This window comes from Megascapheus bottae, chromosome 14, assembly GCF_031878675.1.
Source record: "Megascapheus bottae isolate mThoBot1 chromosome 14, mThoBot2.hap1, whole genome shotgun sequence".
Taxonomy (NCBI): domain Eukaryota; kingdom Metazoa; phylum Chordata; class Mammalia; order Rodentia; family Geomyidae; genus Megascapheus; species Megascapheus bottae.
Genome location: NC_143522.1, coordinates 53,533,370 through 53,560,487, shown reverse-complemented (window position 1 = coordinate 53,560,487; position 27,118 = coordinate 53,533,370). Strand labels below are relative to the sequence as shown.

At 46.8% G+C, this 27,118-nt stretch overlaps 3 protein-coding genes across 7 annotated transcripts; 2 read left to right on the top strand and 1 right to left on the bottom strand.

The window, feature by feature from the left end:
* The first annotated feature begins 8,463 nt into the window (after positions 1–8,463).
* Positions 8,464–12,016, top strand: Tinf2 (TERF1 interacting nuclear factor 2). The gene is made up of 11 exons (XM_090344177.1): positions 8,464–8,542; positions 8,787–9,199; positions 9,306–9,413; positions 9,517–9,618; positions 9,889–9,996; positions 10,082–10,178; positions 10,726–11,105; positions 11,160–11,263; positions 11,349–11,416; positions 11,522–11,613; positions 11,736–12,016. Exons 1-11 carry the CDS (start codon positions 8,464–8,466, stop codon positions 11,868–11,870), a joined length of 1,686 nt encoding a protein of 561 aa, XP_090200303.1. The 3' UTR covers positions 11,871–12,016.
* Positions 12,017–12,630: 614 nt separating this feature from the next.
* Gmpr2 (guanosine monophosphate reductase 2) lies at positions 12,631–22,095 on the bottom strand. Of its 5 annotated transcripts, none has more exons than XM_090345298.1 (10): positions 21,979–22,095; positions 21,557–21,651; positions 21,291–21,410; positions 16,405–16,488; positions 16,072–16,146; positions 15,046–15,127; positions 14,849–14,955; positions 14,662–14,704; positions 13,407–13,566; positions 12,631–13,232 (listed from the first exon to the last, which is right to left on the bottom strand). In XM_090345298.1, the coding sequence occupies exons 2-10, from the start codon at positions 21,641–21,643 to the stop codon at positions 13,043–13,045; spliced, it is 948 nt and encodes a 315-aa protein (XP_090201424.1). In that variant the 5' UTR covers positions 21,644–21,651; positions 21,979–22,095; the 3' UTR covers positions 12,631–13,042. The 5 variants fall into 5 exon arrangements, with proteins under 5 accessions (XP_090201424.1, XP_090201422.1, XP_090201423.1 ...); XM_090345296.1 differs by having other exon boundaries at positions 15,973–16,146; positions 21,979–22,089; XM_090345297.1 differs by lacking the exon at positions 21,979–22,095 and adding an exon at positions 21,862–21,912 and having other exon boundaries at positions 15,973–16,146.
* A 212-nt stretch (positions 22,096–22,307) lies between these two features.
* On the top strand, positions 22,308–25,904 carry Nedd8 (NEDD8 ubiquitin like modifier). The gene is made up of 4 exons (XM_090345302.1): positions 22,308–22,569; positions 23,663–23,710; positions 24,600–24,682; positions 25,550–25,904. The coding sequence occupies exons 1-4, from the start codon at positions 22,552–22,554 to the stop codon at positions 25,644–25,646; spliced, it is 246 nt and encodes an 81-aa protein (XP_090201428.1). The 5' UTR covers positions 22,308–22,551; the 3' UTR covers positions 25,647–25,904.
* The last annotated feature ends 1,214 nt before the right edge of the window (positions 25,905–27,118 follow it).

The following is a 27,118-nucleotide window of genomic DNA, read 5'->3' as shown; positions in this document are numbered from 1 at the left end:
GTTGCTGTTGTATCCTTCCATTAGCTCACATCAGGCCATGAACTGTGGGGTACAGTGGCATTTCTGCTGCCTCTGGTCCTGACAATTGAGGCTGGCAGGTGATGGTGCCAGCTTAGCCGCCTGTAAGACAGAACCACTTGAGTGCTGCTGCTTACCAAATGCCTCTTTTTGGTCAGTCATCAGGCTTGAATTCAGGGCCTGGGTGCTGTCCCTGAACTGTTTTGCTCAATGCTATTGTTTTACTGCTTTGCACCACAGTGCCACTTCTGGTTTTCCAGTGGTTAATTGATGATAAGAATCTCTTCTTTTTTTGCCAGTCCTGGGCTTGAGCTCAGGGCCTAAGCACTGTCCTTAGACTTTCTCAAGGCTAGAACTCTACCACTTGAGCCTTAGCACCACTTCTGGCTTTTTTCTATGTATGTGGTACCGAGGAATCGAACCTAGGACTTGGTACATGCTAGGCAAGCACTCTACCACTAGGCTAAACTCCCGGCCCCAAGAATCTATCTCTCAGGGGCCATGAGTGCTTCCCTAACATGCATAAAGATCTGAATTTGATTCCTAGGTACCATATACATAGGAAAAAGCGTGAAGAGGTGCTGTGGCTCAAGTGGTAGAGCTGTAGCCTTGAGAAAGCCCAAGGACAGTGCTCAGGCCCTGGGTTCAAGCCCAAGCAGTGGGGGAAAAAAAAAATCTCACAGACTTTCCTGCCTGGGCTGGCGTCAAACCACAATCCTCAGATCTCAGCTTCCTGAGTAGCTAGGATTACAGGCATGAGCCAACAGGGCCAGGATGCTGTCCCTGAGATCTTCAGCTCAAGGCTAGCACTCTACAACTTTGAGCCACAGTGCCACTTTCAGTTTTCTGGTGGTTAATTGGAGATGAGTCTCATAGACCTTTGTATGCGGGCTAGCTTTGAACCAAGATCTCAGTCTCCTGAATAGCTAGGATTACAGACATGAGTCACTGCGCCTGGCTATAAGCCTTTTTTTTGTTTTTTTTTTTTTGTCATGGGGCTTGAACAGCCCAGGTGCTGTCCCCGAGCTCTTCAGCTCAAGGCTACTGCCCTATCCGTGAGCCAAGCCCGGCTCCCCATTTTCTAGAGGTTAAATGGAAATTAAAAAGAAGTCCTTTTGGGCTGGGAGTTTGGCCTAGTGGTAGAGTGTTTGCCTAACATGCACGAAGACCCGGGTTTGATTCCTTGGTACCACATACTTAGAAAAAAGCCGGAAATGGTGCTGAGGCTCAAGTGGTAGAGCTCTAGCCTTGAGAAAGTCCAAGGACAGTGCTCAGGCCCTGAGTTTAAGCCCAGGACTGGCAAAAAAAAAAAAAGTCCTTTTGTGCCCAGCTGGCTTTGAACCACGATTCTCAGATCTCAGCCTCCTGAGTATCTAGAATTACAGGCATGAGCCACTGTGCTGGGCTCATGAGACTTCAGGCTTCTCATGCTTTTTAAAAAATATATATATATAATACATATATATAGCTAAAATGTTATCTAAGGTATTATCTTATTATCTTAGCTATAATTATCTCTCCACCATGCTCAGCTTTTTCCCTTGAGATGGATTCTTGCAAACATTTTGCCTGGACTGGCCTCAAATTGCAGTCCTTGGGAGGGTGAGGGTGACAGAACTGTTGTTGAAGAGTAGCCTGGGGTGGTTTTTTTTCAGGGTATAATGAGTATGTTTCTTCACTTGTATAAATAGGTTTTTATAATACTGTCTGGGAGTGTGGCCTAGTGGTAGAATGCTCACCTAGCATGCATGAAACCCTGGGTTCCATTCCTTGGTACCATGTACTAAGGAAGTCTGGAAGTGGTGCTGTGGCTCAAGTAGTAGAGTGCTCTCCTTGACAAAGCCCGAGGACAGTGCTCAGGCCCTGAGTTCAAGCCCCAGGACTGGCCAAATAAATAAATAAATAAATATTGTCATCTTTAAAGGAGATCCATATTATGACATTTACTGTCCATGAAAGCTGAGTTTGGTGATAGACTGCAAGGACCTTGCTGCAGGACAACAGTTCACTAGAGCAGCATTCATTTGAGAAATGGTAGGCAGGTACTACCACTCCAATTGTACTGCTAGCAATCTGAAAGTCCTCTTCCTCAACCAAGTCCTCTTCTTCAAACTCCCCTGATCATCTGGAATAGCCTCCTGGTACTGCTGCGAAGGCGCTGGGGGCTCATACCTGTAATCCTAGGTATCTCAGGAGGCTGAGATGTGAAGATCACTGTTCACAGTTAGCCCAGGCAGGAAAGGCTGTGAGACTCTTATCACCCCCCCCACACACACACACACAAAACTACTCAAAAAAGGCTGGAAGTGGCATTGTGGCTCAAGTGCTAGTCTTAAGCAAAACAAGTTCAGGGACAATGCCCAAGCCCTGAGTTCAAGCCCCAGGACAGGCAAAACAAATAAATAGAGCAGCATGGGGAGAAAGGTTTGTGAGACCTTATCTAAACAAACAGAAAAGACAACAACAACTAGGCTGGAGGTATGGCTGGAGCTCGTTTAGCAAGCATGAGATCTTAAATTCAAACCTCACCACTGCTGAAAAAAGGAGACAGAGACAGAGATGGATGAGAGGCAAAGCGAGAGAGAGAAAATTTGGTTGGCAGAGACAGAATAACCGTGGACATAAGGCCATCTTGGACTATGACATAGTGAAACAGTCTCAAAAATGAACAAACAAACAAGAGTAAGAGATAGCCTTACTCAGGAAGCTCCGGGGCTTCCTGCGTCTCAACAGCTGCCTTTCTCAGTCTCTGGGGCTCCTCCCTGCTCAGAATCACGATGCTAGAGAAGCGCGTCAGGTCACCCCCTTCCCCAGTGCTTCCTACACAGCTTCATCTGCCAAGTGACCCCAGCCATTCTCGTGATTTTTATGTATTTGTTGCCAGTCCTGGGGCTTGAACTCGGGGCCTGGGCACTGTTCTTGGGCTTTCTCAAGGCTAGTGCTCTACCACTTGAGCCACAACACCACTTCCGGTGCTGTGTACACTTTCTATGTATGTGGTATGGAGGAATCTAAACCAAGGGCTTCATGCATGATAGGCTGATAGGCAAGCATTCTACCACTAGGACACACGGCCAGCCTCCGATTTTATATTTTTATAGACAGGATCTCACTTTGTAGTTTAATGATAAATTTGAGAACCAGGGCACATCTTGGGGATGTAAATGCTCTACCAATTGAGCCACACTCCAGCCTTTTGTGCTTCAGTTATGTTTCAGACAGTTCTCTTCTTACGTGAACCACAGCTCCACTTCTGGCTTTTTGGTAGTTACTGGAGATCAGATTCTCATGGACTCTCCTGCCTAGCTGAACAGCAGTCCTCAAATCTTAGCCTCCTCAGTAGCTAGGATTACAGGCCTGAGCCACTACTGCCCAGCGTAACTTCACCTTCTTCCCCCACTCCCCTCATCTTGGGGCCTTGGCATGATGCCTAAACTTCTTTTGCTCAAGACTAGCATCTACCACTTGAGACACAGTGCCACCTCTGGTTTGTTCTGAGTAGTTTATTGGAGATATGAGAGTCATGAACTTTCTGCCTGTGCTGGCTTTGAACTGTGATTCTCAGATCTGAGCCTCCTGAGTAGTTAGGATTACAGATGTGAGCCATCAGCTCCTGGCTAGAATGTTTGACTATTACCAAATGTGATAAATGTTTTTTTGTTCTAGTCCTGGGACTTGAACTCAGGGTCTAGGCACTGTCCCTGAGCTTTTTGCCCAAGGCCAATGTTCTCTGACTTGAGCCGTAACTCCACTTCTAGCTTTTTTGGTGGCTAATTGAAGATAAATGTCTCTCAGACATTCCTGCCTAGGCTGGCTTCAAACCATGGTCCTGAGATCTCAGCCTCTTGGATAGCTAAGATTATAAAAGTAAGCCACCAGCATCTAGCCAAATGTGATAAACATCTTTGAATAAGCAAATTTAAATTTTATTTCAGTAAGATAAGCCTCTAAAGTGAAAATGATTGGGTAAAGGGAAAGAAGCAAGTTCAAGGCCATATATACACACACACACACACACACACACACACACACACACACACACACACGTTTTTTGTCGATCCTAGGGCTAGAACTCAGGGCCTCAGCATTGTCCCTGGTTACTCTACCACTCTGAGCCACAGCTCCACTTCCGGTGTTCTGGTAGTTAACTGGCTGTAAGAGTGGGACTTTCCGGCTTGGGCTGGCTTTGAATGGCTGTCCTCAAGATCCAGGCTCCTAAGTAACTAGGATTACAGGTGTAGGCCACCAGCAGCTGGCTATTGATACTTTTTGTTCAATTGTTTCTAGAAAGACTAAACAACTCATAACTATCCATTTTCATTAACACCTGGGAGAAATACTAATATTGCATGAGTTTAAAATTTCTAACTTGGGGGCCGGGAGTTTGGCCTAGTGGTAAGAGTGCTTGCCTAGCATGCACGAAGACCTGGGTTCAATTCCTCGGTACCACATGCATGGAAAAAAGCTGGAAGTGGTGCTGAGGCTCAAGTGGTAGAGCTCTAGCCTTGAGAAAGTCCAAGGACAGTGCTCAGGCCCTGAGGACTGGCAAAAAAAAAAATTCTAACTTGACAGGCCAGTTGCCAGTGTCTCTTGCCTAATCCTAGCTACTCAGTAAAATTCATAAGACTCACCTCTGATTAACCACCAAAAAAACCAGAAGGGGAACTATGGCTCAAGTGGTAAGAGTGATAGTGTCCAGATTCTGAGTTCAGGCCCCAGTTACGGGAACAACAACAACAAAAAGTTAAATGTCTGGCTTTTTTATTTACTTATTTATTTATTTAGCTAGTCCTGGGGCTTGAACTCAGGGCCTAAGCACTGTCCTTGGCCTTCCTCAAGGTAAGAGATCTACCACTTGAGCCACAGCGCCACTTCCAGCTTTTTCTGTGTATGTGGTACTGAGGAATTGAACCCAGGGCTTTTTGCATGCTAGGCAAGCACTCGACCATTAAGCCAAACTCCTGGCCCAAATGTCTAGCTTTGTAACCAGTTTCAAAGTTGTTTTCTAGTTCTGGTCCCTGATTCCCTGCTTGGAAGGAATGCTATTCTGCACACAGCTTGGAGGCAAGAATTAGGTTAAGCTCCCATCCTGTGCAACGCAAATGAGATAGATGCTCTATGGAGAGGACCTTCTTTAATTTTCTGGGAGTGGCATTAGAATCTCCATCTTTCAGAGTTAACATGATAGGACTTTCAGAGTCTAGGTTCCCTCTAGACTGTAAGCCACATGAGAGAGGCACTTTTTCTATCTTTCCCATGGCTGAGTCACATCCACGGTACAAGGCAGGTTCTCACAATTGTCTGCTTAATGGGAGATGAATAAACTTGGAGAGTGTGCTGTGTGTAGTGGCACATACCTGTAATCCTAACAGTTGGGGAGCCCAAGGCTGAAGGATCATGAGTTCGAGGTCAGTCTGGGCTACACTGAGTGTGGGGAAGCAGTGGAAGATAGTGTGTAGCAGCGTGGAGAAAATGTGGGACTGCTAGCTAGACTATTAGTGGATAAGAGAGAGAACTGCTTTGGGGAACTGCATACTAACCACCAGAGTAGAGTGCTTGCTAGCATTGCTTGTCCTTCCAAAAACAGCTAGGAACTCCTATTATATGTCATGTATATTTATGGGCATATTTCCTTTATACCATCTCTTCTAAAATGGAGAACAATTTTTTTAAAAAAGGAAAGGCTGTTCAGGAGGCTGAGATCTGATGATTATAATTCAAAGCCAGCCTGGATAGAAACTCTCTCCCCACAAGACTCTAATCTCCAATACACCAGCAAAAAGCCAAAAGTGGAGGGGGTGTGACTCTAGTAGTAGAGCACCAGCCTCTAGTAAAAAGAAAGCTAAGGGACAGCTTGAGGACCTGAGTGCAAGCATCAGTATTGCCAGTACTGGCATATATATATATATATATATATATATATATATGTATATATATATATATATTTTAAGAAATTCTTCAGGGAAACAGTAAAAAAATTTCAAAGATCGGAGTGACAGGACTAGACTGAACAGTGGAGACAGACTGTTCTGCCTACAGTGTGAAAAAACAGACTAGACCAGGGCTACAGTGAATGTACACATACACTGGGAGGTGTAAAGTACACATAGACTGTAAAGTTCATGGTAGAGAATGGTTCAGGCTAAAGTGGTGCTACTAAAAGCAGATGAAAATAGTGCAAAGCGGTCAACTGGACAGAACTGGATTTGGGTGGAGGATGGAGAGGAACAGAAAAGACAACCTCCGGGTTTCTTTTGTGCTGGTCTTGAGATTAAACTCGGGGCCTGGTCTCTTGTCTTTTAGCTTTTTTTGCTTAAGACTGGTATTCTACCACTTGAGCTACAACTACACTTTTGATTTTTCGGCAGTTAACTGGAGGTAAGAATCTCATGGACTTTCCTGTCTAAATTGGCTTCAAATCTAGACCCTAGGATCTCAGCATCCTGAGTGGCTAAGGTTACAAATATAAATCACTGGCATTTGGCTTCCTCCCAGTTTTCTGACTTGGGAGGAGTGACTGAGGTATTCACTGATGCAGGGACGGGCGCCCATGACCATAGAAAGAACACTGCAAGAGGAGAGGCTCAGTGTTCAGAGCCACTACTCATATAGCTCTCTTCTATCTGGAAATTCTCCTTTTGGTGACTTTTGGTGGCCTTCAACTGCAGTTTGAATAAAACTGTTCCCATACTTCAGCAGAGTCTCTATTCTACTTTCATTATAATCACCTGACATGTTTATCAGATGTGGGGACTGTTGCACCTGCCCCCTATGTCAGAATCCCTGTAGCAGGCCCAGAAAACAACCTCTTAAGGGCATAAATCTAAGGATGATCAACAATCATCTCTCATATTTTCTTTTCAGCTTTACCTTTTTTCTGGATTCATCTGGCCCAATACACTTCTTTGATAGTGAGACCACATGGCTAGTCTTCTAAATTCCAACCACATATTTTCTTGAGTCTTGTTGCTTAAGAAGTCTTAGCTGGAGGGGCCAAGAGTTTGGCCTAGTAGTAGAGTGCTTGCCTAGCATGCACAAAGACCCAGGTTTGATTCTTTGGTAGCACATTCATAGAAAAAAGCCAAAAGTGATGCTGTGGCTCAAGTAGAATGCTGGCCTTGAGCTGCAGGGCTCAGGGACAGTTCCCAGGCCCAGAGTTCAAGCCTCACTACCGAAACAAAACAAAACATGAAAAAGAAGTCTTAGCTGGGTGCCAGTGGCTCAGACCTGTAATCCTAGTTACACAGGAGGCTGAGATCTAAGGAGCTCAGTCTGAAGCCAGTCCAGACAGACACAAAATGCCAAGAAAGAACATGAACGAGTTCAAGCCCCAGCACTGGCACAAAAATAAGCAAAAAATAAAAAATAAAATAAACAGAGAGTTACAAAGAATCATAATCTTCCAGAAGCAGATTAGAACTAGAACCTTATATGGAAACCAGTAACCAGGTTAGAAAACTTAAAACTGTGACTGACAACTACACACCTGGTATAGAATAAGAGTTTAAAACACTAAGAAGCTCTTTTCTTAAGGGGGTCTTCATATTTTATGAATTTTACCTCTAGAAGCTTTACCAGTTTCATTCCCTACAGGCACACTGGCAATGGGGACAGATAAGCCAGAGCTCTCAACAAGGCCTGCATTCAGGAGAAACTAATTCCAGTGGCTAAAAAGGAAACTAACTGTTCAGCTCCTGCCTGCTACATTCCTGGGCTAATAGGACAGGTTTAAAAGAAGGATGAGGGTGGGCAGGGACTGAGAAATACTTGTAAAAGTCACAGCTCCCAGCACAGGCCCTAAAAACCTAGCCGGGCACCAGTGGCACAATAATCCTAGCTATAATCCTAGCTACTCTGGAGACTGAGATCTGAGGATACAGGTTCAAGAAAGCCCAGGCAAATGTTGCCATTTTCTCCAATTAACCAGAAAAGAAAGTAAGCCAGTAAGCCAGCCAGCCAGCCAGAATTGGGTTCCCAAGTTCAAGCCCCGTAGAAATAAATACTAGGATAAAAATCATATAGGTCAGAAACTCCGATTGACATATTAGAGTATTAGAAAAGGAGTAAATAGCCAGGTGTTGGTTGCTCACGCCTGTAATCCTAGCTACTCAAGAGGCTGAAATCTGAGAATCGCGGTTCAAAGCCAGCCTGGCACTCAACACCTTGAGACTCCATCCACTCAACTACTAGAAAACCAGAAGTGGGGCTGTGCTCAAGGGGTAGGGCAGTAACCTTGAGCTGAAGAGCTCAGGGACAGCGCCCAGGGCAAGTTCAATCCCCACGACTGACCCCCCCAAGAAAGGCCTCTTCCACCAGGCGCGTTGGTTGGCGATGACGCGCGGGCCGCCCCGCCTGCGTTTTTAGGAGACGCGCGCCCCCTGCCGTCCAGTGAAGGCCTCCGCCGGTCGCTGACCGGGTAGCAGGGACTCGAGGAACCACCTTCCAATGGGTGCAGCCCGCAGACCGGGGAGGCGGCACGATCCTCGCTTCACCGACCGAGAAGACACGGAGAAGGGACGCGACGGTCTCTGAAGGGCCCGAGGCGCAGGGCCGGGGCTGAGGGGACCCGGGGCGCGGGCTCGCAGGCCGCCGCGGCCCGGCGCAGGGCCCGGCGCAGGCCCGGCGCGCGCGCCGCCGTGACGTCACAGACCCCGGCTCCCCGCATTGGTCCTCTCTTTCCGTCGCTTTCCGGGGCCAGAGAAAGGTGGCAACCCATCCGGAAGTGAGGTGGCCGAGCTCCCGAGGCAGCGCCGCGGCTCCAGGCTGAGGCATCTGTGGTGTCGGAGTCGACCGGGCTCGTCCCTTCAGGTCCCACTCCGGGCAAGAAGAAGCCCCCAGAATCCTGGTGGCCCCCAGGGAGACCGCTCAGCCTGATCGCCACGTAGCCGGCGCCTTTGCGGAGACCGGAGCCATCACGGGCCGCCGGAAGCTTTTCTCTGGAAGGGGTCCGGAAGCCGGATGCGCGGCCGAGGAAAGGATCCCGCGGGCCGCCGCCCCGCCTCCCGGCGCCGGGCCGGCCTCCCTGCGCTTCGTCGCCGCCGCCTGCTGGCAGGTGCTGCGTCGACGCCGAGTGGAGCAATTCCCGCGGGTCCTGGAGTTCCTGCAGGCGCTGCGCGCCGCCGCTCCCGGCTTGGCTCTCTACCGGCATCATGAACGCCTGTGTCTGGGCCTGAAGGCCAAGGTATTGGAGCCGAGTGGGACCCGGAAAGGGGCGGGGTGCGGAGCCCTGGGGGCGGGACCCGCTGGGAGCAGGACTTGCTGGGGATTGAGACCTCTGTGCCGCACAGATGGTGGTGGAGCCGATCCTGCAGGGCCAGCCTTGGGCCCACGTCCTGGACGTCCTGAATCACCACTTTCCAGAGTCCGGGTCTTTTAAAGTGCGAGGCCCGAAAGCTGTGAGTAAACCCCTGAACAGCCCCTACCCGGGTACGCTCACTGCACTCCTCCCCACTGCTGGATCTTGATTCTGTCAGCTCTTGCCTTCCATATCCTCAACAGACAAAGCAAGATTTGAGAAAGATTTCGGAGGCAGAAGAAACTTTTTGCCAGCAGATAAAGCAGTTGCCAGAGAACTCCGTGGATTTGGCCTCCAACCTGCAGGTGAGACTGGCTGGTTTGTTAGCTGTTTTATGACTCCAGTTTTTTTTTTTTTTTTTGGCCAGGCCTGGGGCTTGAAGTCAGAGCCTGAGCACTGTCCTTGGACTTTCTGAAGGCTACAGCTCTACCACTTGAGCCCCGGCACCACTCCTGGCATTTTCTATGTATGTGGTACGGAGAACTCGAACCCAGGTCTTCGTACATGCTAGGCAAGCACTCCACTCCCTCCATCTTTTCTTAATCCTCATCTTGCATGGCTTTTTCCCTCTGCAGGAACTCGAAGAAGAGTATGGAGAACATTTTCTTGCTGCCATGGAAAAGCTGTTTTTCGAATACCTGTGTCGGCTTGAAAGAGCACTGCCTACACTGCAGGCAGAGCAGGTTTGCTAGGGCGGAGCACTTACAGGCCTAAGTATGACTGGTGGTATCAGGACTGTGGTTTTCATACCTGTTTCCCTGCCCACAGCTCCAAGATGTGCTGAATTGGTTGCAGCCTGGAGTGTCTGTGACCTCTTCTTTTAATCTGAGGCAGTATAGTATGGATATGGAGTGGCCCCTTCCAGGTACCAAGAATATGTGGGATAACTAGGAATGGGGGGAGGGGGAAGAGGAGGGGGAAGGAAGCATCTTAACACCTTTTGTGTGTGTGGTGTATATGCATGCATGCCAGTACTGGAGCTTGAACTCAGGGCCTAGGTCTTGTCCCTGAGCTTTTTTTGGTCAAGGCTAACACTATACCACTTGAGCCACAACTCCTACTTTTGCTTTTTGATGGTTAATGGAGATGAGTCTTAGGGAATTTCCTTACCTGGACTTGCCCCAATGGCTTATACCTATAATCCTAGCTATTCAGCGCTGACCTTTTACAAAAAAGTTAAGAAAGCTTGAAGTATATGAAACCTAAGTTTTCTGTTACTGCATATTTTCTCACTTTACTGTGTACTGCTGGCTCATACCTATAATACGAGCTATTTGAGGTTCAAAGCCAGCCCAGGAAGACAAATCTAAGAAAATTATCTCTCTAATTAGCAGAAATGGGAGGCAGAAGTATGCAGCTCAAGTGCCAGCAGATGAACAGAAAAAAAAAAAAACCCTCATTTTCTTTTTCAGAAAACTCTGACTCAGTGAAACTGACAGAGTCTGTCAAACAGTCTCCTTCTCCACAGCCTAAACCAGCGCTGTACAGTCCTCTGCCAAAAGCTAAGCCTAGCTCCCAAGGATCAGCCTCAAGGAAGCATCCAGAACTGTTATCAGGCCACCACTTCAATCTGGCCCCTGTAGGTCAGCGAAGATTCCGCTCCCAATGGACGTCTGCAAAAGGGGGGCACAAGGAGCGCCCTACGGTCATGTTGTTCCCCTTTAGGGATCTGGGCTCATCAACCCAGGTCACATCGAAGTCCGAAAGCAGAGAACAACAGATACACAGAGCAAACACAGCAGATGCTGAGGGCACAGCAGATGCTGAGGGCACAGCAGATGCTGAGGGCACAGCAGATGCTGAGGGCACAGCACATGCTGAGGGCACAGCAGATGCTGAGGGCACAAAAGCAGCCTCCACTGAGAAGTCTACCAAGAGTCCATCTCAGAGCCTAGAGGGACAGGCTTTAGAGAAGAACTCAGAGGACTTGTCTGCTGCACAGCAAAAGGCGTGAGTGCAAGAGAGTTGTTTCTCCCTCTCAGGAGTGCATCACCTGTTTTCCCTTCACCCTATTTTTTTGTTGCTTCTACCTCAGGAATGTCTTGGATTACTACATGGCTCCCCTGAGACTATCATTATCACCTCCTAGGACCAAGAAACAAGGTAGGTGGGCTAAACCAGGATTGGCTCCAACAGTTTTTTGTCTTGGGGACTTGTCAGGGTCTGAGTTTACTGAGAATCCTTTTGATTCTGGTTTCCTTCCTGCAGTGTGTTCTCCATCTGTATGCAGCTCAGTCATTACCATAGGGGATTTGGTTTTGGACTCTGATGAGGAAGAAAATAGCCAAAGGGATGGAAAGGTGAGTAGGAAGGAGAAAGCTGGGAAAGGGGTGGGGATAACAAGACAGACCTGCTGCCCCAAAACAGAGGGGTTCCAGAATTGGTTTCTGATGGTAGCTTCTCACTGCCCCCTTCTCTACAGGAGTCTCTGGGAAATTATCAGAAGACAAAGTTTGACACCTTGATCCCTACGTTCTGTGAATACCTTCCCTCTTTGGGTCCCAGTAGCCTGCCTGCTCCCTCCCATGACTGCATAGATAGCCCTAGCCCCTTGTGATAGCACTGGAATGCCCTCTGCCACTTGCCCATCTGCCTCTGCTGTTCTGTAGGCAGTTCAATGGAATGAAATGGAAGCCTGGGCTTCAGTTGCCTGGCTTCATTGCTCAAAGCTGTAATTCTTGATAATTAAACTTGTTATAACAATGTCTTGATGTAAAGAAGGGAAATGAAAGCTCCTATATGTCAACAGTCATTCCTTAAAAACAACCGACCTCTCTAGAGCTGGAAGAATACCTTTGCCTTTCTACTTCCTTTGGGAAGTGTCTATTTCTGTCCAGGAGGGTTATCGGGCTTGAGAATTATCCTTGGGCTATTCTGAAAATGGCCTAATGCCAGAAGATGTTATGTAAATCTCTCACTGCCAGGTACTTGAGGTATTGACACTAGAATGGAGTAATTCATGTAATCTTGAAGCATCCAACCACTAGTCAGTGTTAACCCTTCCTGTGACCACCATGAAACAGCATCCAGATGCCAGCAGTATGCAGAAATCCCTACCATCTCTCTACAACCAATGTTTTTTTTTTGTTTGTTTGTTTTTGGCCATGGGGCTTGAATTCTGGGCCTGGGCCCTGCCCCAAGCTCTTCAAGTCAAGGCTAGCACTCTACCACTTGCAGCCACAGCGCCACTTCTGGTTTTCTGGTGGTTAATTGGAGATAAAAGTCTCATTGACTTTCGTGCCTAGGCTGGCTTTGAATTCTGATCCTCAGATCTCCAACTCCTCAGTAACTAAGATTATAGGTGTGAACCACCAACACCTGGCAGAATCTTTTTTTATTGAGGTATTTCAAATATGTAAACACTTCTAAGCTTTTCAAATATTTGAAGACATCATTTAATGAAGCTGATTAAGACATGATTCCAAAGCCTGCCTTTTCTAGATCAAGACCATGTAAAGCATTTATGTATCAATTAGTATCTTTTTTCCTCTTAATAATCTTCTTGATGCTGAGTCCCTACATTCCCATTTGATTGTCTTTATTTTCTCAGGTTATTTTCTTTCTTCCTTCCCAGTGGGTGTGTGTGCAGAGAAATACAGCATTAGTGCAGGAGCCCACAGGCATTGAGCTGATAGGAACTGATGAATACACTACCACACTAGATTCCCTATGTGTTGTAGGACCATGTGGTAGACAGTGGCTGTCCTGGGAGAGCAGGACTGCTTGGCTCTAGTGTGTATCACCGAAGATTGGATTCACCTGCTGGGTGACCCGGATGAATGTCGTTCTCCGGCTCAACTCTTTGAGCTTAGCTGCTCCCACATAGGTACATGTAGATCGGATCCCTCCTAAGATGTCACGGATGGTATACTCTACATCCCCCTTAAAGGGGACTTCCACTGTCTTTCCTTCTGAGGCCCTTGAGAATAGGAAAAAAAAAATTATTACCTTCTCTCATCTTTAAGCCTATGCCATCTCTAGCATTTAGCCTCCCTTTGTTATTTTTTCCCCTGAGAATTCTGCTGTTTCCCGTGACACCCTATCTGCTATATAGCTTTGCCAGAACCCTCAGCTGCCCGGCCTCCATGCATACCTGTACTCAGCCACGCCACCGGCATACTTCTTCATGGCCATTTCAGAACTCATTCCATAGAAGAGCTTGTACTTCTTACCATCCCTTTCAACAAGCTCACCTCCTGATTCACTGTGTCCAGCCAGCATGCCACCCAGCATCACAAAGTCAGCACCTGCCCCTGCCAAAACCACAGGTGGAAAAGATGTAAGTGGCCAAAATGGCCACATGTCCACACATAGAAGCAATTCATGCCAAATCCTCAGTGCCGACAACAACTGGAGCATCTTTCCAGTTCTGTGTCCAGCTAATCCACACAGGCCTGTTCTGCCTTGGTCTCTGTTTCCCAGTAGGCCTGGCTTCTTCAACGTCCCCCTCTCCCCGCCCAGCATCAGGGCTTGAACTTGGGCCTCATGCTTGCTTGTTCTGCTTGAAGCTACATTTCTAACCCTACTCTTTTGTTGGTTTATCATGGAGATAGAAATCTTAGAGGCATTTCTGCCTGAGCTGATTTAAACCTCAGTTCTGCAGGTCACAAGTCTCCTGAATAGCTAGGATTATAGGCATGAGCCACTAGGCTGGCTCTTCAAAATTTTGAAAAGCCTCTGGAGCTCCCTGGCCTGGCTACTGCTTTCCTTTTCCTCCCAGTGCCATCCTCTGGTCATCCTATTTTACTGCTTCCAGCACTGTAAGATTCTACTGGACCCAAGAGCAGAGGCCTCCCGCTTAATGTAAGGATCACCTGGGAAACTTAAGAAAAGATTTGCAGCTTGCAGCCCTGTTTTTCATAGACTGCTTTTGTAAGTCTAGTGAGGGGTTCAGGAATCTACATTGTTGAGCAGTCCAGGAAACAGCACAGATGGCCCTGACTCATACTTGGAGAATTAAAATCAAAGTCTCCAGGTTTCCTCTGCTGTCTTGCCCCAGGGATAGCACAGGCATCGGGGGACTAGTTTCTATGAGGAAAGAATCTCAGTGGCTTCTTTTTTTTTGCCAGTCCTGGGCTTGAGCACTGTCCTTAGACTTTCTCAAGGCTAGAGCTCTACCACTTGAGCCTCAGCACCACTTCTGGCTTTTTTCTATGCATGTGGTACCGAGGAATTGAATCCGGGTCTTCATGCGTGCTAGGCAAGCACTTTAACCACTAGGCCAGACTCCCAATCCTCTCAGTGGCTTCTTGAGCTTCTCTGGCCTGAGCATAGACAACTTAGAGGTGACTCATCCTTTTCTACAGGATTTGGCTTCTGTGTCCTGACCTCCTTACAGACCTCCTTACCAAAAGCCTTGGCCACATCCCCAGGGCAGCTGCAGCCTCCATCCTACAAAGTAAGGAACACTGTGAAGAATCAGCATGGACTTCCCAACCCTTTTTAATTTCCCTCCAACCCCCTCAAAGTGGATAAAGCCACAAAGGAGAGCTCCTGACTGGCAGCATCATGTCCTGCCCAGCCCGTGAGACTTACTGAAATGATATGGCCTTTGAGACCATGTGCAGCGTCTGCACACTCCATCACTGCACTGAGCTGTGGATACCCTACTCCCGTTTTCTTCCGGGTTGTACACACAGAGCCTGGGAAAACGGTGACAAAGGTGAGAGTGGAACGTTGTGTGGATGCTTGCCACTGAAGGGGTGGCCAGTGGTCCAGATGAACCAGCTTACCTGGCCCAATTCCTACTTTGATGATGTCGGCTCCAGAGAGGATTAGCTCTTCCACCATCTCGCCTGTTACCACATTCCCTGCCTGAGAGACAGCAAAATAGGATCAAAGCTGGAGAGGAGCTTTCATGCTCATTCTAGCATACCTAGACTATATTACATTTCAGTGTTATTTCATAGTAAGGGTACTCCAGTGCCTTCTACTAGGCCCTCTGAGGGCTTCCATACTAGCTATTAAAAGGAAGCCATTTCCCACTCATTTACACAGTCCTTTGAAGGACAAGGGGGACAATGGTCAGAGTCAGTGTTTACAGAAAAACCGAGGACAAAGACACACTGCTGCCCAAGGCAGCAGATCACATCAACAGGAGGAAGAGAGGTGGTGGTTTGGTGGAGCATTTAGGAAACTTTAAAACCCAGCTCAGATCTGACTTAGTCAACAGGCCCTGATACAGCCAGTCCTAAAGCTCTGTGGCTTTAGAGAAAGGGAAAAGACAGGGAAATATAAGCTAAACACCTGCTTTGCCCGCTGTACTCGTTCTTGACAGACAATACAGATGTCCCTTTGAGGCTGTCAAGCAAATGAGGTCTTGTAATTTCCTTAAGCCCCTTAAAAAAAATAAAATATTGCTTCCTGTGACACTTGGAGTTTTGTTTTCATGAGGCACTTTTTATGTGACTAGCACATTTCCATTTCTGTGTGCACCTGGAATTTGTCCATGGGTACGTATATATAATGCATGAGTGATGTCAGAGAGCCTGGACTGGTGGGATCAGAGACAATGAACCGATTATTATAGATTTACAGCTTACAACCACGAGTGATCACTCAGTTATATCATGTGGACTGGGAATATCATAGTACAATAGAGGAGAAATGTCAAGGAATATGGGAGAGCAATGCACAAACTATGGATGACAGAAACATACCATGATAGTGTGTTGGGGGAAGTGCTTCCGTACATCCTTTACAAATTCAACAAAATGTTCTGAATAGCCATTTGCCACATCCAGGCAAATATATTTCACCTGGGGAATAGCTTCTAGGATCTGTTCCAGTTGCTCAAAATCAGAAGAGCCTGTGCCTGAACTGGCAGCCAAATACTGTGGGAGAAACAAGCCTATTGATACAAGAGCATTAGATAACCTGTAGCAACCAAAGATAATCCAATGAGCAGTTCTAAAGCATTAAAGGTGAGAGTCTCCAATAAGCCCAAAAAAGGTTTCCTAGCAAATTGGGATGGGATAAAGGGAACAAGGCAGGGGCCGGGAGTTTTGCCTAGTGGTGGAGTGCTTGCCTAGCATTCCTTGTACCACATACACAGAAAAGCCAGAAGTGGTACAGGGTAGACCCAGCATTACCTTGAGACAGTCAGGATTCTTGCTAGCAAAGTCTTGCCACTGATCAAGGCTGTAGTGCTTGTGGATAGCAGTGAAGAGAGAAAACTGGGGAGAAGAAAAAAAATCAAAAGAGAACTGCTTTTAGGTCCCTTTCTTGAAAGAGATCTTTGTGCTTTTTTTTTTTTTTCCCCTGTCGGTCATGAGGCTTTAACTTTGGGCCTGAGCGTTGTCCCTGAGCTCTTCAGCTCAGGGCTACTGCCTTACCCCTTCCAATACTATTATGAAGAAAAATGACTGGGACTTAGAAGGAAACCAACTTTAAGATGTCCATTGTTGAGCTGAGATTTGCATTAAACTATTATTCTTACAAATCCCAGTACAACGTTTTTTGTTTTAGGGGGTTTTTCTTGCAAGTCCTGGGTCTTGAACTCAGGGCCTGAGCACTGTTCTTGGGCTTTTTCAAGGCTATTGCTATACCACTTGGTACCAAGGAATCGAACCTGTGTCTTTATGCATGCTAGGCAAGCACTCTACCACCAGACCAAACTCCCAGCCCCCCAGCACAGCTTTTTATCAAAAGCTAGTACTTGTCAAATATTCTAATTCAAGCCGGCACATACCTAAAAGCTGATAAGGCCATGCTGTTGGTAAAGTGGAGACAGTGGGACAAGTAGTGGAAGAACCATGAAGAGAATATGGAGTCAGTAATTGCACTTAATCCTCCCTCCTAAGGTAACAAAGAACATATTTTGGTCTGTTCTGGCTCATTTGGAAGCAGTAATTCAATTTGTTTAGACTATCACAAAAGTTAAAAGTCCTGTCTAGTGTAGCCAATGTTACACTGGCTTCATTCTTTCTGGACGAAAGAACAAGTGTTTATGTTGGGTCATAAATATATGTCAAAAATATAAATATTTGCATACAAAAATGTTTACAAAAGTTTTTGTGGGCCAGGAGTATGGCCTTGCGGTAGAGTGCTTGTCTAGCATGCACAAAGCCCTGGGGGTTCAAATCCTCAGTACCATATATACAGAAAAAGCCAGAAATGGTGGTGTGGCTCAAGTGGTAGAGCGATAGCCTTGAGAAAGCCCAAAGACAGTGCTTAGACCCTGAGCTCAAGCCCCAAGACTGGCCAAAAAAATAAAGTTTTTTTTATATGCCAATGTATTCAAAAATACAAAAGTAATTCATTTATTTTAGTTAACCAAGCTGAAAGATATGATAACTTGCAGGCTCATAATCTAACTTCACAAATTGCAAACAATATTACAATACTTGAAAAAGTTATCCAAAAGCCACTGTAGGGGCCAGGAGTTTGGCCTAGTGGTAGAGTGCTTGCCTAGCATGCAAGAAGACCCAGGTTCGATTCCTTGGTACTACATACATAGAAAAAAGCCAGAAGTGGCCCTTTGGCTCAAGTGGTAGAGTTCTAACTTTGAGAAAGCCCAAGGACAGTGCTCAAGGCCCAGGACTGGCAAAAAAAAAAAACCCACTGTAGGTGCTTGTTTATTGTAAAAATGCAAACATGCAAACAGATGAGACAGCAGTCAGCTAAGACAACATAAATCTTTTAGCTAACAAAATCAATGAAGCCATGTATCATCGGCAATATGACACTTAACACAGATTATCATTATTAACACTGTAGCTAAAGCTGGTTTTGAATTCTACTCTCTCATTAACACTCTCCTGTTACGTTGATAAAGGAAAGTTGCTCTAGGAGCTCAACAGGACTGAGATACACTGGCATAATGTGGCGAGATAAATAGACTCAGTACAAACCATGCTTTAAAACATCATTTGCGCTAGGTGCCAGCAGCTCATGCCTAGCGACTGAGGAGGCTAAGACCAGAGGATTGTGATTCAAAGCCAGACCAGGCAGAAAAATCCCCATGGAATTCTAATCTCCAATAAACTACTCAAAAAAAAGCTGGAAATGATGCTGTGGTTCAAGTGGTAGAGCAAAAGCCATGAGTACAAAGAGGTTCAGGAATAGCACCCAGACCCTGAGTTGAAGCCCCAGGATCAGCAAAAACAGTTGTACCAGGCACCTCTGGCTCACATCTGTAATCCTAGCTACTCAGGAGGCTGAGGTCTGAGGATTGGGGTTCAAGGCCAGCCCAGGCAGGAAAGTCCCCTATCTCCAACGGACTACCAGAAAACCAGAAGTGGCACTGTGGCTCCAGGTGGCAGAGTGCTAGCCTTGAGAAACAGCTCAGAGACAGTGCCCAGGCCCTGAGTTCAAGCTCCATGACTGACCAAAAAAAAAAAAAATTTTAAGACATTTGCAGACCCTACCCCTGGGCCACAGCCCCACTTCCTGTTTTCTAGTGATTCATTAGAGCTAAAGGGTTTGAATTCTTTAGTGCCTGGGTTGGCTTGAGATCCTCAGATCCCAGCCTCCTGAGCAGCTAGAATTTACAGATGTGAGCCATAGGTGCTTGGTACAGATGTTTTTGCTGATGCTGGGGCTTCAACTCAGGGCCTCTCTGTACTAAAGGCTAGCACTCTACCTTGAGTACAATTCCACTTAAAGCCTTTTGCTGGCTAACTGGAGATAAGAATCTCAAACTTTCCTGCCTAAGCTGGACTTGAACCACAATCCTCAAATCTCAGCCTCAGGATGGGAATGTGGTTTAGTGGTAGAGTGCTTGCCTAGCATGTATGAAGCCCTGGATTCAATTCCTTAGTACTACATTAATAGAAAAAGCCAGAAGTAGTGCTGTGGCTCAAGTGATAGAGCACTAGCAAGCTCAAGGACTAGCAAGCTAATAATAATAATACTCTCAGCCTCTTGAGTAGGTAGGACTGTAGTGCAAGCTACCAGTACCCAGCTACAATCTGGTTTCTTTTCTTTTCTTTCTTTTTTTTTTTTTTTTGATGGGTCATGGGACTTGAACTCTGGGCTTAGGCGTGGTCCCTAAGCTGTTTGGCTCAAGGCCCTACCCCCTTGAGCCACAGAACCACTTCCTACAATCTGATTTCTTGCTAAAGCAAGTCAATCATTAATATAGCTCAGGTATTACAGTCATATCTATTAACTTAGTAGATTAACCATTCTTCAAGTCTACAGGTCAGGGTAGACTGACAATAGACAAAAGCATTCCTAAGCAGTTAGTAACGGGGAACAGGAATAAAGGAATAAAACTACATAACTGCATAACTATCAACCTCAGAGAAATGGTGATAAACATTCCAAAACTAGTCAAAACTAGACAGGAAGATTAAGTCTGTAAGGTAAACAAAGCCACAAACAACAATGGAACTCATCAACTAATGCTTCATAGATTAACCAGCAGAGTGTGTATATTCTCAAAAGTACCCAAGTAACTATCTACCTTCTCAGCTACAAGCATAGAGGCAGGTAATATTACTGACAGGAGCAGTGTCTTCCTTTTTCAAAGTGAACAACCTGTATATAAGAAAAACATATTCCATTGGGGGCATGTCCCAGAAACTCCCAGCAACCTAGGACTTAAAGAAGATGAAGTTTGTTTGTATTCAAAAGAATGGTAGGCATGCTGGGCCCTGGTGGATCATATCTGTAATCCTAGCTACTCAGGAGGCTGAGATCTAAGGATCTTGGTTCATAGCCAGCCTGGGCACTGAAGTCCATGAGACTCTTATCTATAATTAACCACTAGAAAACGGGAACTATTATTATGGCTCCAGGGTAGGGTTGTAGCCTTGAGCTGAAGAGCGCAGGGACAGCGCCCAGGCCCAGAGTTCAAGCTCCACGACTGACTCCCCCCCCCCCCAAAAAATCCCAAAGATTCAAAGTCCACTAAGGCAGGAAACTCATCTCCAATTAAGGACTCAAAATCCGGAAGTGGCACTGTGGCTCAAAGTGGTAGAGAACAGCACCCAAGTTTAAGCCCCACAACCCCCCCCCCCCAAAAAAAAATAGGTATAAAAAGGAGTAAACTTTGGTCAAGAGTTTGACCAAAGTGGCCAAACCACTTTAGCCTAGTGGTAGAGTCTAGCATGCACAAAGACCCAGGTTCCATTCCCTGGTACTACATATAGAAAAGCCAGAAGTGATGCTGTGGCTCAAGTGGTAGAGCGCTAGCCTTGAAGAAAGCCCAAGGACTGTGCTCAGGCCCTGAGATCAAGCCCAGCACTGTCTGGCAAAAAAAAAAAAAAAAAAAAAGTAAACTGCTTCTTTAGGATATTCTAGTTAGGAATTAAGTGCTCAAATTGGATTTGGTTTCTAAACCAAAACAGTGAATGCTTTTTGCTGCACACATGAGATAAATGAAGGGATGAATATAGTTGGGAGAGGGTAATCTGAGTAATGGGAAAGGTTGCTGAGGTGTATAAATTGTTAGGGGAAATAAAAGTTGTTTGTATATCAGAAAAAATGGGGCAAAACATAACTTTGAATCTCATTAATTCAGATAGCCCTTGTTCTTCATGTGTGCTGGGAGAGAAGTATTCTTAATTTTGAATTCAGTGTCTCTAGCTTGTTAAGCAAGCACTCTACTTCTGAGCCACACCCCTAGCCCTTTTTTGCTTTAGCTATTTTTTTTTTTTATATAGAGTTTGGCATTTTTTCCCAAGGCCAGACTACCATGTTTTCTAGCAGGTAAGATGCCAGACTGCCCCCCCCCCCATGCTCAACTCGTTTGTAGAGATGGGGTCTTGTTAATTTTTGCCAAGGCTGGCCTCAAATTGCAATTCTCCCCATTCCCAACTACCAAATATATGGAACTTCAGGCATGTACCATCACACCCCACCAGACGGCCCTTCAAACAGATCAGATAAAGGGACCTTAGTCCTAGAGAAAATAGTACATCCAAGCATTCTAACTGCTAACTGCCAGAGAGCTAACTGGGAATAGGAATCCAAATGCCTATGAAACCAGCTAGCCTAATCTACCATGTAAGGGGCATACAAGAAGTCTCACCTTACAGAGAGCCTTTGCCATCTCAAAGGTGCCCACAGTATCCATATTGGCAGCAATGATGGGTACACCAGTGTACATCTGCTTTGAGTTCCGAAATGAAAAGGATCTTGTGAGATCCACCTGCAGATAGAAACATTCATTCATCCCCACATGGTATTATCACATTAAAATAAGAACCAGGCAGCTTTCTTCTTCCTGGCCCACCAGGCGCTTGGGTAAAAAAAAAAAGAGAGAGAGAGAGAGAGCAAGGAGAGAAGCTGGCTCACCTCACTTCGAGATTTAAGGGTGCTGCGTTTTGGCCTCAACAGGACATCCTTGAAGTCTAGCTTCACATCATTGTCGATATGAGGCATGGCGGAGTCTGAAAGAAGCCAAGACTCTAAGAGCTAGAAGACAGAAAGTGAGAAGGAACCTAATCCAAACACCATCCCCTGTGGCCCTCAACATCCTGAACCTGGTGCACGAAGGGTCTACCTCTACCCTCGCTTGGGTTATGAAAGCTGGTGGGGACCACCCTGGGGATGCGCTTTCTCTCGAACGGGAAAAGGGTTGCGGGGGACTCTGGCCGTACACTGCTTATCCCACCAGTCTTCCTTCCCACGCCCCTGCAAAACGCAATCGGGAGTAAGGGCTGACTGCGAGAAGGAACCCGGAGGTCTCGATCAGCTTCCGGCCCGGGGGTACTTACTTCCTGTCGCCTCAGCCGAGGTGGCAGTTGATCAAAGGTGCCTTTGCTTGGCAACGAGTGTCCCACAGCCCCGCTAACCCTAGTGGGCAACGCCAACAGGTTCCGCTAATTGCCGGCTAGAACCACTAACCGGAACTCCACCTTCTGCGGGACCGTGGGTGGTCTTCTGGGTAACAGAGTTCCCTCACTGAGATTGTCCTTGGATTCCAGCGGCGGAGAACTACAACTCCCAAGATGCCTAGGGCGGAGCTGCCGCCGCGCATGACGCGAAGCCCCCTTCAACTTGATTTCCACTAACCTTGGCTCGTTAGGAAACGCTCAAAAATTTTAGAAGGCATCCTCTGTGCTGTAACTAAACCGGATGTCTTTTTATTACCTACAACGTCACTGAAAAGAAGCCCAAGAATCATCTCTGCGTCTTTCAGGAACCCAACGGGACGAGGGGCCGGTGGAACCAGAGAGTGACCCGGAAGTAGAAGTCACTTCTGTGGGCGGAGTGCTGGGAAGGAGCAGCGGCAACCGCAGCGGGAGGAGCAGCAGTTTATCCACTTGTAGCCCCAACCTGGGAAGAAGATGCTCATTAAAGTAAAGGTAGGAACATTTGCAGGCTTGCCGAGACTCAGTCGTACTGGGATAGCCTCTGCGCCTTAGGAGAGGAAGCGGTGAAAGAAAACCATGCCTTTCCCGGGCCCGGGCGTCGCGCGAGGCGCGATGGGAAATAGGGTGGCCCTGAAGAGCTTTGGAGAGCTGGGAGCCAGCCCTACCTAAGGGTCCCGGGTCGCTGGGCTTCTTTGCCTCCTTGCCCGGACTGCCTGGCCCACCACGGGACTGCCTTTGTCCGCAGTCTCACTATCAGAACCTCCGTAGGGGGTAGGGGCTTAACTCTGGTGGAGCGCTTGTCCAGCGAGCACAAAGCTCTGGGCTTCTTCCCTGGCATCGCAGAAGGGTAACCGGGGGCCTTACGAGAGGGGATGTTCCTGCTGGTTACAGGAGTGACAGCCAGAAGGAGATGACGTGTGAAATTAAGAGAATTAGAAGGCTTCGGATGTGGCTTAGTGGTGGAGTGCTTGCCTAGCATTCATGAAGCCCTGGGTTCAATTCCTCAGAAACACATACACAGAAAAGGGCTGGAAGTGGCGCTGTGGCCCAAGTGGTAGAGTGCTAGCCTTGAGCAAAAAAAAAAAAAAGCAGCTTAGGGACAGTGTTCATGCCTTGAGTTCAAGTCCTATGACTAGAGGGAGAGAGGGAAGGAGGGGGGAGGGAGGGGAGAGGGGGAGAGAGAGAGAGAGCGCGCGAGCGAGAGAGCGAGCGAATTGCGTGTGTTTTACCGAATTTTGCCCCACCAGAACGTCCACAGTTTAAAATGGCTTGGTGAACACAAAGATTCTCCGCAACAGTGTTGCTGAGAATTCATCTCTCAGAAGACAGAGCAAAATGGGTTGTTTTACCTGGAGTTTGGCCTAGTGGTAGAGTGCTTGCCTAGCATACACAAAGTTCCAGGTTTGATTCCTTGGGACCACACACATAGAAAAGGCCAGAAGTGGTGCTGTGGCTCAAGTAGTAGAGCTCTGGCCTTGAGAAAGCCCAAGGGCAGTGTTCAGGCCCTGAGTTCAATTATCAGGACTGGCAAAAAAAAAAATGGTATTTTGCACTGTAGGATTTATGAGACCTTTGCCTATTTCAGACGCTGACTGGAAAGGAGATTGAGATTGACATTGAACCCACAGACAAGGTGATGTATACCCAATTTCTTCCTGTCCATTTTCTTGCCATTACTACCCATTACTATGTATGCTTATTGTAAGGCTTCACCAAGAGTAGATCACCAGATGGTTCAGGCAGAAAAGAGTTTGGGGGACAGGAGTTTGGCCTACTGATAGAGTGCTTGCCTAGCATGCACCAAGACCTGGTTCGATTTCTCGTACCACATACATAGAATTGGTGCTGAGGCTCAAGTGGTAGAGCTCTAGCCTTGAGAAAGTCCAAGGACAATGCTCAGGCTCCAAGCTCAAGCCTAGGACTAGCTAGTTTATTAGAGAGCAAACTGCAGGACTATCCACAGTGAGAGTCCACGGAGAAGGACCGAACCTGGTAGGGTCCAGGTCAGGAGAGAGCAGGAGATGTGACCAGGGTGGTCCAGGATGTGACCTCAGAAAAAAAGAATGGTGAGCTGAGCATGGTGGCTCATGCCTGTAATCCTACTCTGGAGGATGAGATCTGCCAGCCCGGGGACTAAAAGAACTGAGACTCTAATCTCCAATTAACCTCTAGAAAATCGGAAGTGGGGCTGTGGCTCCTGGGGTAGAGTGGTAACCTTAAGCTCTGGGACAGTGCCCCAAGGCACAGAGTTCATGCCCCAAGACCCACCAAAAAAAAAAAAAGAAGAAGAAAAAGGAATGCTGCTTACCTCCAGGGAACACAGACACTGGGTAGAGGCTTTTAGAGGAGGTGGAAGTATCTGCACCAGTAGCCAGAGGGTAGGTGGGAGTCTGCATGGGAGTGTTCCTGAGTTGACCTTGCGCTTACAAACTTGGTCCTTTCGTTCTCGTGCTGTCTGTACAGTTCTTTGTTCTCTCCATTGCTATGATTCTAAGCACCTCTAACTGCTTATCCCCTCAAAGGTGGAACGAATTAAGGAGCGAGTGGAGGAAAAAGAGGGAATCCCCCCACAACAGCAGCGACTGATTTACAGTGGCAAACAGATGTGAGTTCAGAGGGAGAATGAGGACATAGCAATTCTGTTGAAGATGAGGAGGGATTCTGGGAGTTCAACCTAGTGGTGGAGTGCTTGCCTAGCATGCATGAAGACCTGGGTTCAATTCTCTGGTACCAAATATACAGAAAAGAAATATAAGTGGTGCTTTGGCTCAAGTGGTAGAGCACCAGCCTTGAAAAAGTCCAAGGACAGTGCCCAGGCCTTAAGCTCAAGTACTTGGATTGGCAAAAAAAAAAAAAAAAAATCTGTTTTGGAACCTAGAGTGTGGCCTAGTAGGTTAGAGTGCCTGCCTAGCATGCACAAAGCACTGGAATCAATTCCTCAGAACCACATACCCAGAAAAAGCCAGAGGTGGTGATGTGATAGAGTGCTAGCCTTGAGCAAAAGAAGCTCAAGGAGACTGCCAAAACTCCAGGTGCAAGCCCCCGGGCTGGGGGTGTGGGGGTGGGCAGGAGGGACGGGAGGAGGGGAGATATCTGTTCTGTCAAGCACTGGTGGCTCACACCTGTAATCCTAGCTACTCAGGAGGCTAAGATCTAGGATCAGTGTTTGAAGCCACCCCAGAGTGAAAAGTCATCATGAGACTCTGATCTCCAGTTAACCAGAAGTGGCACTGTGGCTCAAAGTGGTAAGGCCCTAACCTTGGGCAAAAGAGCTCAGGGACAGGGTATAGGCCCTGAGTTCAAATTCCATGACTGACAAGAAAAAGAAAACAAAAAAAGAATGTCTGTTGTAGAAGTACAGGTGTTGCTCAGGTAGTAGAGTGGTAGTCTTGATCACAAAAGCTCAGGGACAGCACCCAGGCACAGAAAAAAAAAAATCTGTTGTAGCTTTCTAATGCTTTCTCCCCCATAGGAACGATGAGAAGACAGCAGCTGATTACAAGATTCTAGGCGGTTCAGTCCTCCACCTGGTGTTAGCTCTGAGAGGAGGCGGTGGTCCTGGACAGTGATGGACCTTCCTCCATTTTACCTCCTTACCCTGTCACTGGTAAGGAGGCATCACTCTCTGGGACACCAGAGCCACTGCCCCCTCCCCTTGATGCCCAGTCTTGTGTATCTACTGATGGGAGAAAGTGAGGACCCCAGGCTGCAGTATTCCTGGCCAAAGGGTCTTTGCTGGCTTTTGGGATTTAGCTTGTCATCCTGTGTGCTTCCCTCTTATGGTTGTGCCCCTGGTTGTCAATAAAATATTTCCTGGCCACTTGGAATCTTTCTTCTGTCTCCAGATAAAATAAAAATAGGCCTCATAGTAACCAGCCACACCCGGCTGAAGGGTGGAAGAAGGGAGGGTTGGTGTTATTATGGAGAGTCTCATTTCAGGGAAGCCTAACAACTCTCAGCTCTGTACTAGAGCCAGCTCTTTACCCCGTCATAAGAGCCAGTTATTGCCATTCTTCCCAACTGTATAATGAGTAACTACATGTTGATACCTCGAAATCAGCCATGCTAAGAATGTTTTGAGAATTGACAAACACGGAGCCAGGCATGGTGGCTCACACCTGTCATCCTAGCTACTCAGGAGGCTGAGATCTGAGGATTGAGGTTCAAAGCCAGCCCAAGCACTAAAGTCTGTGAGACTTCAATTAACCACCAGAAAACTGAAAATGACTCTGTGGCTTAAGGGGTAGAACAGTATTCTTGAGCTGAAGAGCTCAGGGACAACACCCAGACCCAGAGTTCAAATCCCACAACCAGCAGACATACACACAAAGAACTGACAAACAGGGACTGGGGAGTGTGGCACTGTGGTAGAGTGCTTTCTTAGTATGCACAAAGCCCTGGGTTCAATTCCTTGATACCATATACACAGAAAATGCCAGAAGTGGTGTTGTGGCTCAAGTGATAGATCGCTAGCTTGATAGAGCTCAAGCACCGTGCCCAGGCCCTGAATTCAAGCAAAATAAATAAATAAAATTGACAAATACTATAATCCTCCTTTATACATATACCAGCATAGCACTGATGTGTATGATATAAACCAGAATACATTCTCTTGGATTGTGGCTCTGCTGGACATTTGGGCCTGATTGTAAGCACTTTTTTTGTTTTGTTTTGTCATCCTTCCACTTGACCTTTTGCCAGCAAGGGTAGTACATGAAGACTGGATTACAATTTTTTTAATTTATATAGATAAATAGATATTTATTTACCAGATTTGGAGCTTAAATTTGAGACTCTTGCTCTTAGCTTTTTTTCTGCTCATGGCTGGCCCTCTATCCCCTGAACCATGTCTCCACTTCTGTTTTTTTTGCTGGTTAGATAAGTCCTTTTCCTGTCCGGGCTGGATCTGCACCACCATCCTCAATCTCAGCTCCTGAGTAGTTACAATGATAGATGTGAGCCAGCAACCATACTACATTTTTGGTGGCTGTAATAAGGTTGATGGCTAATAAGGAGAAAAGCTGTATTGAGGAGTGAAAAA